The 14,786-nt window shown below is 37.9% G+C and overlaps 1 protein-coding gene across 4 annotated transcripts in view; it reads right to left on the minus strand.

Annotated features, from left to right (window-relative positions):
* Positions 1–14,786, minus strand: part of UCHL3 (ubiquitin C-terminal hydrolase L3) — a 50,647-nt gene that overhangs the window by 29,959 nt on the left and 5,902 nt on the right. For all 4 annotated transcript variants that reach the window (XM_082434892.1, XM_082434895.1, XM_082434893.1 and 1 more), the window contains one exon: positions 9,469–9,597. In XM_082434892.1, coding sequence (XP_082291018.1) covers positions 9,469–9,597 — 129 coding nt within the window. Of the gene's footprint in view, positions 1–9,468; positions 9,598–14,786 lie in introns of those variants that run through there.

Raw genomic sequence — 14,786 nt, forward strand, 5'->3', positions numbered from 1 at the left:
CCGAGAGGCTTGTCTGCTCCCCCGCCGGGGCGGGCGGGGCTGGGAGCTGAGGCTCGGCTTCGGTCGGATCGCAGGGAGAGGACTGAGGCTGGCGGGGAGAACACAGCCTGAAGGGATTAGCGCACAACAGCTGGCTGGGAGGGAGACCGGGAAAAAGTCTGCAGCTGCCGAAGAGGCAAGAAACTTTTTCTTGCCTCTTTGTTTCGCGGCGCGCAAGGAGAGGGGATTCAGAGCGCCGCCTAAACGAACTCCAGAGAAGGGCGCGAGCCGCGGCGATCACCGCAGACCCCACAGCAACAGGGGCGCAGAGGAAAAAAACGGAGAGACTCCCGCACAGAGGCTCGGCGCGGAGCAGCACTCACCAGCCCGAGAGGCTTGGCTGCTCGGCGGGCGGGGCTGGGAGCTGAGGCTCGGGTTTCGGTTTCGGTTGGATCGCAGGGAGAGGACTGGGGCTGGCGGCGTGAACACAGCCTGAAGGGGTTAGCGCACCACAGCTGGCTGGTAGGGAGTCCGGGAAAAAGTCTGCAGCTGCCGAAGAGGCAAGAGACTTTTTCTTGCCTCTTTGTTTCGCGGCGCGCAAGGAGAGGGGATTCAGAGTGCCGCCTAAACGAACTCCAGAGAAGGGCGTGAGCCGCGGCGATCAGCACGGACCCCAGAGACGGGCGTGAGACGCTGGGGCTGCTGCTGCCGCCTCCAAAAAGCCTGTGTGTGAGCACAAGTCACTCTCCACATCGCCCCTCCCGGGAGCCTGTGCAGCCCGCCACTGCCAGGGTCCCGTGATCCGGGGACAAGTTCCCCGGGAGAACGCACTGCCCGCCTCGGGCTGGTGCAACGTCACGCCGGCCTCGGCCGCCGCAGGCTCACCCCGCCTCCTCTGTACCCCTCCCTCCCCGCGGCCTGAGGGAGCCAGAGCCCCCGAAGCAGCTGCTCCTTTAACCCCGTCCTGTCTGTGCGGGGAATAGACGCCCTCAGGCGACCTACACGCAGAGGCGGGTCCAAATCCAAAGCTGAACCCCAGGAACTGTGCGAACAGGGAAGATAAGGGGAAATCTCTCCCAGCAACCTTAGAAGCAGCGGATTAAAACTCCACAAACAACTTGATGTGCCTGCATCTGGTGAATACCTGAATAGACAACGAATCATCCCAAATTCAGGAGGTGGACTTTGGGAGCAGGATATATTAATTTTTCCCCTTTTCCTTTATTTGTGAGTGTATATGTATATGCTTCTGGGTGCGATTTTGTCTGTATAGCTTTGCTTTACAATAGCTTTATTTTACTTCACTATATTATAGCCTCTTTCTTTCTTTCTTTCTTTCTTTCTATTTTTTCTCCCTTTTACTCTGAGCCGTGTGGACGAAAGGCTCTTGGTACTCCAGCCAGGCATCAGGGCCGTGCCTCTGAAGTGGGAGAGCCAACTTCAGGACACTGGTCCACAAGAGACATCCCAGCTTCACGTAATACCAAACGGCAAAAATCTCTCAGAGATCTCCATCTCAACATCAAGACCCAGCTTCACTCAACGACCAACAAGCTACAGTGCTGGACACCATATGCCAAACAACTAGCAAGACAGGAACACAGCCCCATCCATTAGCAGAGAGGCTGCCTAAAATCATAATAAGGCCACAGACACCCCAAAATACACCACCAGACGTGGACGTGCCCACCAGAAAGACAAGAGCCAACCTCATCCACCAGAGCTCAGGCACTAGTTCCCTCCACCAGGAAGCCTACACAACCCACTGAACCAACCTTAGCCACTGGGGACAGATACCAAAAACAACAGGAACTACGAACCTGCAGCCTGTGAAAAGGAGACCCCAAACACAGTAAGATAAGCAAAATGAGACGACAGAAAAACACACAGCAGATGAAGGAGCAGGGTCAGAACATACCAGACTTAACAAATGAAGAGGAAATAGGTAGTCTACCTGAAAAAGAATTCAGAATAATGATAGTAAGGATGATCCAAAATCTTGGAAATAGAATAGACAAAATGCAAGAAACATTTAACAAGGACGTAGAAGAACTAAAGAGGAACCAAGCAATGATGAAAACCACAATAAATGAAATTAAAAATACTCTAGATGGGATCAATAGCAGAATAACTGAGGCAGAAGAAAGGATAAGTGACCTGGAAGATAAAATGGTGGAAAGAACTACTGCAGAGCAGGATAAAGAAAAAAGAATGAAAAGAACTGAGGACAGTCTCAGAGACCTCTGGGACAACATTAAACGCGCCAACATTCGAATTATAGGGGTCCCAGAAGAAGAAGAGAAAAAGAAAGGGACTGAGAAGATATTTGAAGAGATTATAGTTGAAAACTTCCCTAATATGGGAAAGGAAATAGTTAATCAAGTCCTGGAAGCACAGAGAGTCCCATACAGGATAAACCCAAGGAGAAACACACCAAGACACATATTAATCAAACTATCAAAAATTAAATATAAGGAAAACATATTAAAGGCAGCAAGGGAAAAAAAACAAATAACACACAAGGGAATCCCCATAAGGTTAACATCTGATCTTTCAGCAGAAACTCTGCAAGCCAGAAGGGAGTGGCAGGATATACTTAAAGTGATGAAGGAGAAAAACCTGCAACCAAGATTACACTACCCAGCAAGGATCTCATTCAGATTCGATGGAGAAATTAAAACCTTTACAGACAAGCAAAAGCTGAGAGAGTTCAGCACCACCAAACCAGCTTTACAACAAATGCTAAAGGAACTTATCTAGGCAAGAAACACAAGAGAAGGAAAACACCTACAATAACAAACCCAAAACATTTAAGAAAATGGGAATAGGAACATACATATCGATAATTACCTTGAATGTAAATGGATTAAATGCTCCCACCAAAAGACACAGGCTGGCTGAATGGATACAAAAACAAGACCCATATATATGCTGTCTACAAGAGACCCACTTCAGACCTAGAGACACATATAGACTGAAAGTGAGGGGATGGAAAAAGATATTCCATGCAAATGGAAATCAAAAGAAAGCTGGAGTAGCAATTCTCATATCAGACAAAATAGACTTTAAAATAAAGACTATTACAAGAGACAAAGAAGGACACTATATAATGATCAAGGGATCGATACAAGAGGAAGGTATAACAATTGTAAATATTTATGCACCCAACATAGGAGCACCTCAATACATAAGGCAAATACTAACAGCCATAAAAGGGGAAATCGACAGCAACACAATCATAGTAGGGGACTTTAACACCCCACTCTCACCAATGGACAGATCATCCAAAATGAAAATAAATAAGGAAACACAAGCTTTAAATGATACATTAAACAAGATAGACTTAATTGATATTTATAGGACATTCCATCCAAAAACAACAGAATACACATTTTTCTCAAGTGCTCATGGAACATTCTCCAGGATAGATCATATCTTGGGTCACAAATCAAGCCTTGGTAAATTTAAGAAAATTGAAATCGTATCAAGTATCTTTTCCGACCACAACGCTATGAGACTAGATATCAATTACAGGAAAAGACCTGTAAAAAATACAAACACATGGAGGCTACACAATACATTACTTAATAACGAAGTGATCACTGAAGAAATCAAAGGGGAAATCAAAAAATACCTAGAAACAAATGACAATGGAGATACGACGACCCAAAACCTATGGGACGCAGCAAAAGCAGTGCTAAGAGGGAAGTTTATAGCAATACAAGCCTACCTCAAGAAACAGGAAACATCTCGAATAAACAACCTAACCTTGCACCTAAAGCAATTAGAGAAAGAAGAACAAAAAAACCCCAAAGCCAGCAGAAGGAAAGAAATTATAAAGATCAGGTCAGAAATAAATGAAAAAGAAATGAAGGAAACAATAGCAAAAATCAATGAAACTAAAAGCTGGTTCTTTGAGAAGATAAACAAAATTGATAAACCATTAGCCAGACTCATCAAGAGAAAAAGGGAGAAGACTCAGATCAATAGAATTAGAAATGAAAAAGGAGAAGTAACCACTGACACTGCAGAAATACAAAAGATCATGAGAGATTACTACAAGCAACTCTATGCCAATAAAATGGACAACCTGGAAGAAATGGACAGATTCTTAGAAAGGCACAAACTGCCGAGACTGAACCAGGAAGAAATAGAAAATATGAACAGACCAATCACAAGCACTGAAATTGAAACTGTGATTAAAAACCTTCCAACAAACAAAAGCCCAGGACCAGATGGCTTCACAGGTGAATTCTATCAAACATTTAGAGAAGAGCTAACACCTATCCTTCTCAAACTCTTCCAAAATATTGCAGAGGGAGGAACACTCCCAAACTCATTCTACGAGGCCACCATCACCCTGATACCAAAACCAGACAAAGATGTCACAAAGAAAGAAAACTACAGGCCAATATCACTGATGAACATAGATGCAAAAATCCTCAACAAAATACTAGCAAACAGAATCCAACAGCACATTAAAAGGATCATACACCATGATCAAGTGGGGTTTATCCCAGGAATGCAAGGATTCTTCAATATACGCAAATCAATCAATGTGATACATCATATTAACAAACTGAAGGAGAAAAACCATATGATCATCTCAATAGATGCAGAGAAAGCTTTCGACAAAATTCAACACCCATTTATGATAAAAGCCCTGCAGAAAGTAGGCATAGAGGGAACTTTCCTCAACATAATAAAGGCCATATATGACAAACCCACAGCCAACATTGTCCTCAATGGTGAAAAACTGAAACCATTTCCACTAAGATCAGGAACAAGACAAGGTTGCCCACTCTCACCACTATTATTCAACATAGTTTTGGAAGTGTTAGCCACAGCAATCAGAGAAGACAAAGAAATAAAAGGAATCCAAATCGGAAAAGAAGAAGTAAAGCTGTCACTATTTGCAGATGACATGATACTATACATAGAGAATCCTAAAGATGCTACCAGAAAACTCCTAGAGCTAATCAATGAATTTGGTAAAGTAGCAGGATACAAAATTAATGCACAGAAATCTCTTGCATTTCTATACACTAATGACGAAAAATCTGAAAGTGAAATTAAGAAAACACTCCCATTTACCATTGCAACAAAAAGAATAAAATATCTAGGAATAAACCTACCTAAGGAGACAAAAGACCTGTATGCAGAAAATTATAAGACACTGATGAAAGAAATTAAAGATGATACAAATAGATGGAGAGATATACCATGTTCCTGGATTGGAAGAATCAACATTGTGAAAATGACTCTACTACCCAAAGCAATCTACAGATTCAATGCAATCCCTATCAAAGTACCACTGGCATTTTTCACAGAACTAGAACAAAAAATTTCACAATTTGTATGGAAACACAAAAGACCCCGAATAGCCAAAGCAATCTTGAGAACGAAAAATGGAGCTGGGGGAATCAGGCTCCCTGACTTCAGACTATATTACAAAGCTTCAGTAATCAAGACAGTTTGGTACTGGCACAAAAACAGAAATATAGATCAATGGAACAGGATAGAAAGCCCAGAGATAAACCCACACACATATGGGCACCTTATTTTTGATAAAGGAGGCAAGCATATACAGTGGAGAAAAGACAGCCTCTTCAATAAGTGGTGCTGGGAAAATTGGACAGGTACATGTAAAAGTATGAAAATAGAACACTCCCTGACACCATGCACAAAAATAAACTCAAAATGGATTAAAGACCTAAGTGTAAGGGCAGACACTATCAAACTCTTAGATGAAAACATAGGCAGAACACTCTATGACATACATCACAGCAAGATTCTTTTTGACCCAGCTCCCAGAGAAATGGAAATAAGAACACAAATAAACAAATGGGACCTAATGAAACTTAAAAGCTTTTGCACAGCAAAGGAAACCATAAACAAGACCAAAAGACAACCATCAGAATGGGAGAAAATATTTGCAAATGAAGCAACTGACAAAGGATTAATCTCCAAGATTTACAAGCAGCTCATGCAGCTCAATAACAAAAAAACGAATAACCCAATCCAAAAATGGGCCGAAGACCTAAATAGACATTTCTCCAAAGAAGATATACAGATGGCCTACAGACACATGAAAGAATGCTCAACATCATTAATCATTAGAGAAATGCAAATCAAAACTACAATGAGATATCATCTCACACCGGTCAGAATGGCCATCATCAAAAAATCTAGAAACAATAAATGCTGGAGAGGGTGTGGAGGAAAGGGAACACTCTTGCACTGTTGGTGGGAATGTAAATTGATACAGCCACTATGGAGAACAGTATGGAGGTTCCTTAAAAAACTACAAATAGAACTACCATACGACCCAGCAATCCCACTACTGGGCATATACCCTGAGAAAACCATAGGTCAAAAAGAGTCATGTACCAAAATGTTCATTGCAGCTCTATTTACAATAGCCAGGACATGGAAGCAATCTAAATGTCCATCGACAGATGAATGGATAAAGAAGATGTGGCACATATATACAATGGAATATTACTCAGCCATAAAAAGAAATGAAATGGAGGTATTTGTAATGAGGTGGATGGAGTTAGAGTCTGTCATACAGAGTGAAGTAAGTCAGAAAGAGAAAAACAAATACAGTATGCTAACACATATATACGGAATCTAAGGGGAAAAAAAAAAAAAAAAAAAAAAAGAGGCCATGAAGAACCTAGTGGCAAGACGGGAATAAAGACACAGACCTACTAGAGAATGGACTTGAGGATATGGGGAGGGGGTGGGGTGAGATGTGACAGGGTGAGAGAGTGTCATGGACATATATACACTACCAAATGTAAAATAGATAACTAGTGGGAAGCAGCCGCATAGCACAGGGAGATCAGCTCGGTGCTTTGTGACCACCTAGAGGGATGGGATGGGGAGGGTGGGAGGGAGGGAGATGCAAGAGGGAAGAGAAATGGGAACATATTGTATATGTATAACTGATTCACTTTGTTATAAAGCAGAAGCTAACACACCATTGTAAGGCAATTATACTTCAATAAAGATGTTAAAAAAAAAAAAAAAAAAACAACTGATAGGCAGCAGGGAAAGCTGCCACGGTTCCAGTTGTTTCAGAAGCCAGTGCCCGATGTGCCAGTTTATGGGCCATTTGGGAGTCCTCCATTCAAAAACTTATTCCCTCCCCAAACCACCCTCCTCCATCCTCAGCCCACCCTTGTACCACCTGGGTTGACTTCCTCATTTGGAAGAACTGAGATAATAAAGGTACTTGAAGAATATAAAAAAAAAAAAAAAATGGGTGGGGAGAGAAATTAACACAACATTGTAAATCAACTATACCTGAATAAAATAAATTTTTTAAAAAATGAGTGAGGATGGGGACTTCCCTGGTGGTCCAATGGGTAAGACTCCGTGCTCCCAATGCAGGGGGCCCAGGTTCGATCCCTGGTCAGGGAACTAGATCCCGCATGCCACAACTAAGAGCCGGTATGGCCAAAATAAATAAATTATTTAATTAAATAAATTTAAAAAAAAAAAAGTGAAGAGAAGGAAGAGAGTAGGAAGATGATTTTATTGTTTTGTTTATTGTTTTCCTATAATTTTCAGATTCCAGTAGAGTAAGGAGCCCTACTATAGCCCACAGGCTACAGGCCAAACCTGGCCCACTGTCTGGTTTCGTAAGTAAAGTTTTATTTTTGTATTGTCTATAGCTGATTTCATACTAAAAGGCAAAGTTGAATAGTTATAACAGAGACTATCAGGCCTGCAAAGTTGAAAATATTTACTAGCTGACCCTTCACAGAAAAAGTCTGCTGACCCCTGCAATAAAAGAAACAAATGATGTCTATTTAAAACCCATAATTAAGGAACTGCTTTTAACAACAAACATACCTGTGCCTGAAAAAATAATTTTATGAATGTGCTCCTAAATCAAATTTTTACTTTTTTAATTTTTTACTATTTTTTTATTGGAGTATAGTTGATTTACAATGTTGCGTTAGTTTCTGCTGTACAGCAAAGTGAACCAGTTATACATATACATATATCCAAAATCAAATTTGTAAATATTTTCAGAATAAATTCTGAACCATTAATTCATTCATATAAGTTCAACTGATAAGAACTGAAAAGTTCAATATAGTAAGGTCTTGGGCTGAAATGTTTTGTACAGTCCTAGAGTTTAGTTTGTTATTGTTGTTGCTTAATATCAATGTTCCTTGGTGACAAAGCAAAAGAGTTTGAAGTTATCAAAAAGTTATCATAAAGTTATCAAAAAGTTTGATATCTTCTCAAGATTTAAGGTTTAGAAAAAAAATCCTAACATGATTCAGAGCAAGTATAGGAAAAAGGAAAGTGACTATGTGTTTTCACTGTGGTCTGCCATAATTAAAGACAACAAAATATCAGAGAGAAATAAATTAATAGCATAAAGCACATTTAAAACACTGTAACTGACTTTATTTAAAAGATAATGAGGTATCCATAACAATTCTTTTGCTATTAGTATGCTGAAGCCATTCACAACTACATAATCAGTTTCTAAATTAGAACTCAAAAGATTGAAACACTTTATATCTCCTAAACCATCCACTAGATATCCTTTGAGTGATTTTTATTATGTCACTTATGAGCTGAAATAGGGACCGACCAAATTGTAAGAGATATCAAAAAGTGGCAGATGCCACTATATTTTCTACTTATATAAGTAAGTATAAATACTCATTCCTCACATCTTCCCATTTACTTCATTTTTTACAATGCTGAGTTCATCCTATTATTTCTAAGTTTAAAAATAAAAATCAGAAAGATACAGACTCAAAACTGTTTTAAAATGGCTCCATAATACATATAGCTATAAGATATCATTCTAGAAGGCCTGAAATATGGAAATTTGAATTTAGATACAGAGAGCTAAGAATAGCTATTTATAATCCCCAACATATCCTAAATCTGCCAATTAAATTGTATTTAAGCTTACCGATTCGCACCCAAATCAAGTTTATTCTGAAAATAATGTAACCCATGTCATTAGTTACATCTACCTCCTTAAAACAAAGATTTCTTTATGTATATATTGAAAACATTTACATATTTTATATAGTAAAATTTTGAATATTCTTTATTCATATATCTTCTAAGACAGATTTAAGATTATCCTAGTACTTAACATTTCTAAAGTATACACATCAAATTGTGATTAAATGTCACATCAAAACAGTTGAGGCAAACCAGCCATATTTTATAAAAAAAAAAAAAAGAAAACTACCAGAGTTTAAAAGACTCAGGGCTTCTCTGTCAATCTACAAATCAAATTCTAAAAACATCTTTTCAATAAAACTAGATTTTTAGGATGTCCCCACTGTCTAGATTTCCTCATTTTATGCAAGAAGGGGGTCATCTGTTCTTAATTCATAGGTTTAATTCAACAGCATAGGTTTAATTCAACAGCATAGGTTTAATTCAACCCTGAAAGAGAACTGTGCATTTACTGGAAACTATATCTTACTTAACAATTACCTTTTCTGTAATAGGGAAGAGAAGCAACACTGCACACACTGGTCTTGGTACCATGCTGAGGAGTTCAGGATCCATTCCATATACATCAACAAACTGCCAGTTAGGATGTAGACCTAATTGTTTGAGAAACTGGTAAAAGGGGGAAAAAAAACAGTTTAGTGTTAACAGGGAAATAATGTGCATGTACTGTATATCTGATACATAAAAGGGAACGGAAGGTACAAATATTACTGATGTTCAATAAGAATGAAGTAAAGCAGGTTTTCCATGAATAAGGTAGGAAGAGATAGCAATTTATTTATATCAGTTAACAAACATTTAAAATTTACAACATATTAAGCAAAACTCCTTTTTTCAAAATCCATTACTTTGGGATTGAACATAATAAGTCAGGACTTCACCGAACATATACAAGTGGCCTGGTTGATATCTTAAACTCATTCCCAACATTGGATTTTTAAGGAAATGCATCTAAGTTCTAGTACATAAAGAATTATTTTAGTAGTAAATCAGCATAGTTTATCCTAATTATCAAAAATGATGACTGAGGTTTAAAGGTAGATGATAGGTCGATATCACAAGTTTTATCAATGAGCAAAGAGTGTATAAGGCCAAAAAAGCCCAAGCAACTTGTGTGAACACCAGGAAATGCTTGCTATAAAAAGTAACCTAGGACTTCCCTGGTGGTCCAGGGGGTAAGACTCCACGCTCCCAATGCAGGATGCCCGGTTCAATCCCTGATCAGGGAACTAGATCCCGCACGCATGCCGCAACTAAGAGTTCACATGCCACAACTAAGAGTCCACATGCCACAACTAAGTCCAGGTGCAGCCAAAATAAATAAATAAATAAATATATAATAAATAAATATTTTTTAAAAATAATTATATAAAAAATAAAGTAACCTGCTGGCTTCCTGACTTTCAGTACACAATGAAACCTACTCAGCTTCACTGTCTCTCCTACATCTAGCAAAAAAAAAACTGTAACAAAAGAGCAGTGGTTTTTTCAACCTCTTAAGAATTCATAGGGAAATAAAATATCAGACCCTAATCTATTGCAGAGAGAAAAGGAAAAAAGAACATAATAATAAGAATGATATCAATTTCACAATAACTCGATAAATGCCTGTATTGAAGGAAATTGATGGTTTTAAAAAGTTCACCATCACAAAATAAATTTTACATGAGAGAAATAAAGGAGCAGAGGAAACAAAAAACATACTAAAAATGCATCATTATACCTTACTTCGAGAATACATTATAGTATCTACTGGTCTAACATTATCTGAGATTTAAAAATAAAAAGGTGCCTTGGGTATTTCTCCCTGAAGAATGATCACACACACTCAGATCATCAAATGACATCTTGCAAAACCAATGGAAGCCATGCCCTATTACATAAACAGTGTTATTCATCTCACAGTCAGGTTCTACAAGACAAGACCTTCCTGATTAAAGGACCACTCTCCACATCCCTCCAATTCTCTGCCTGTAGAAAAAACGCTACTTACTGATAGTATGGTTGGTCAAAAATAAGGTCTTAGATACATTTAATAAGAAATACTCTGAATTAAAAAACTTCTCTTGGCAGAATGTGCTCAAAATCCATAGGTTCATCAAGTCACATGCTCTGCAACAGTCTGGGGCCACAGAAATCAATGGACTTCTCTAGTTAATACCTATTCTTCATCTGATTCCTATTAATGATTCCAGACTTTAATAAAGTTCAATGAAGTATTCCAAACTACTTCCCTCTCCCGTCTCCACTTTCTCTGAAATTCTTAGTCTATGCCCTCCTCAATATTCAATTCTATCTAGAAACTAGAAAAGGACTAAAATTGACTGCAAAGCCAAAGGAAGGAACTGTGTCTTACTCATCTTTTTATTCCCACTGCCTAGCACTGTACTGGCCAAACCATAGACACTCAAGTTCTATTTGCTGAACTTGCAAGAAATTTGTTGAATTTGTTAAAGATTGTATCTCTATCTTAATAGATAATCTAGCCATCTGTATGTCTACATATGTCTGTTAAGCTATGTTTATCATGAATATTTTATATATACTTTTTATTTGTGCCAAGTTAAAGAGGTAGGAGAGATACGTTTGGCTTCTAATCTAAAACCAGGCATTTATTTTATCAACTCCAAATACTCCAAACAGTACCTGCACAGGACTGACAGCTCTCAAAGGCATACTGTCAAGGAAAAGTATCATAAACCCTGATAAAAGAATTTAAATTTATTTGTTAATATTATGTACCCCCAATAGCCATATTGCTATAAAGTTATAAAACAAGAGGTATATGTAACAGAATAATTTTTACATCTGTGCTGCAAACTGAAAGTAACAGTTAAACATTTTAGTGAAAAAACAGTCTGGAGAAAATTGGCAAATTACCTTGAAGTTGTAAACTTATTCCATGTCAGCCAAAGCTAAACAGTATAAAAATTACCAAGCTCCAAAGGCAGCAGTTGTAGCGAGGGTGATTAGTATCAAACTGAGGACACATCAATGATTAAATAGAAGATTAAATTAAATATATAAAAATGATTAAAATTTAACTGGAATCATACTTTTCCTCAACTTTTTACTCATATAGCCAATCCAATAAGATTGATAAAAAGACGTTCAATTTAACTAATATCTATTAAGTACATCGATGCGACCTCTGACTCCAGATTGTTATGGGTCAGACTCACACAGGAAGTCATCATATGCATAGAAAGAATAAAAGAGGCTATGCCTAGTAACTACCTCTGGGCTTCAGAGAAAAGGTGAGGAAGAAAGTCTCCAACTTTTACCTCTCACTTTTTTTTAAATAACGAAGGTATTCTATTTTTATAATTAAAGGAAAAAAAGAACCTATGTGCATTTGTGATGATCATAATCAAATAGAGAAAGATTAAAAAGAAATTCTCTAAAATATTAAATATTAATAGTAGTTAGCTTGGATGGTGTGGAACTCAACTTTTTTTTTTTTTTTTCAACTTTTTATCTTCCAGTGTTTTTAAAAAGTGTTATTTTTACAATAGATGTAGTTTCAAAGATACAAGTCTACAGAACTGATACGCATGTATTTTCTTTAAATTTACAAAACTGGGATAAAACATAATGCCAGTTTTAAAACTATTCCAAAAAAATCTCTCCAGATAACTCACAAAGTATTCTATATAGTATAGGCACTTGCAAAGCCATCTCTACACAATTAGAAGCATCCTGTTTGCATCAAATATAATAAAGGGATTTATAACCTTTAATATCTGTCTTCAGGCTTTTTTAAACATTGGGTAATAAAATAACCAAAAATTCTGACTGACTAGCTCACTAAATTTTTATAATGCCACTAACGTTTGGCCTATCAAGAAAAACAATTAGTAAATTAGAATATGTGCCCAAAAAAGATCCTTGGTTAACTTATCCTTTTCATTCTATAGTCCAAAGAGAAAATTTCCACCAGATACAGAATATTTTAATTTACTTGTAAATATTTTAAAACAGTATCTTGTATCAGAAACTATACTAGGAACTTTAATGCACTTCACCTTTACTGCAAAGGAGGTTTTATTATTACATCCTTTCACCAATGAGAAAACTGAGCCTGGGAGGTTCTGTGACTTTTCAAGGTCATGCTGCCAGAACCCACATGCAAAGCTCTGGATGTTCTGGTGCTTATTTACTTGTCTCTCACTGCTGAAAGTATCTTTTTGTACTTTGTTCTCTAATTTTAGCCACAATGAACTCTTCAAGTTCTCAAAGGGTCGATAACCATCTCTTACCTTGCTTTTGCACACAAACTGGACTTCTCTCTATCTGAAAAACTGGTAGCCTCTCCCCTCATTTTTAATGAATTCCTCCTCATTCTTTAGGTGATAGTCAAATAACAAAAACTCTGATTACATAAATTTTAAAAAACAGAAAAATTAAATCTACCTTCCTTTCAAATTTGTTAAGTCACTTGCTCCGGTCTTTAATGGCCAGCTCAGGACAGCAATAGATTCTGCCTTGTTACTAATTTACTAACGATTTGGGTTATGACAGAAATTATACTTATCTAGTAATTGCTTGATATCACTACTAGTAAAAGTATACTAGTAGTAATTGCTAGATGCAGAACTAGGAAAATAACTAATAGTTAAATGAGAAAACAATGGTTTTTAAAGTCTGGAAACCAGCCAAATGAATTTTAATAGCTATTTAGTAAACAAATAAAAATGAAATTACTTAAGTACAGAATGGGGAAATACTAAAAACATTTTATGTAGGGACCAAGAAAAAAAGGAGTTTCCTTTACTGCAGGCTCAATAGGGACTACACAATTGTCAACGTAAGTGATGCAATGCTGATCCGCTTTAAAAGTTGTATTACTCAGGATAATTTAGTAACACACTATTTCAACACAGATTATTCAGAGTGGAATATGATATCAGCTCTGGCAGGCCTATTTTATGAACGATGACAACAAACAAAATCAGGCTCAAAGAAAGGTCACCAGGGGGCTTCCCTGGTGGCGCAGTGATTGAGACTCTGCCTGCCAATGCAGGGGACACGGGTTCGAGCCCTGGTCTGGGAAGATCCCACATGCCGCGGAGCAACTAGGCCCGTGAGCCACAACTACTGAGCCTGCGCGTCTGGAGCCCGTGCTCCGCAACAAGAGAGGCCGCGATAGTGAGAGGCCCGTGCACCGCGATGAAGAGTGGCCCCCGCTTGCCGCAACTAGAGAAAGCCCTCGCACAGAAACGAAGACCCAACACAGCCATAAATAAATAAATAAATAAAGAGGATGCATTTCAAAGAGTAAAAAAAAAAAAGTTTAAAAAAAAAAGAAAGGTCACCAGGAATGATAAGGTTTTGGAAGACATCACAGCTGGAGGATCTGGGCACGTTCGAAGAAAACTTAAATTATTATCATCCTTTTCCCCCAGTATTTCTAGTAATATCATGAAGAAGCAATTAGATTTACTCTATGTGGTTTCAATGGGAGGATGACAGACAACTGGAGGAAGTTACAGGAAAGCAGATTTTGTTTCAATATAAAGAAATATAATTCTTCTCATTATACATTAGTCTCATGATAATAAAAAACTAAATCACTTTATGAGATAGAATACTGCTCACTGAAATATTCAAGCAAAAGATTCATGACCACATTAAAGGTAATTTTAAGAAAGATTTTCTGGAGCGTGAAAGGAGCCATATAAAATTTATTCATTCTTCCATTCAATAACTATTTGTTGAGAGCCCCCTATGGGCCAGGCACCATTCTTAGTACTTCAGACTTGTCCTTGTTCTCACAGAACTTACATTCTAGTGGTAGG

The sequence above is a fragment of the Balaenoptera physalus genome (assembly GCF_965194825.1).
Source record: "Balaenoptera physalus genome assembly, chromosome: 18".
Lineage (NCBI taxonomy): Eukaryota > Metazoa > Chordata > Mammalia > Artiodactyla > Balaenopteridae > Balaenoptera > Balaenoptera physalus.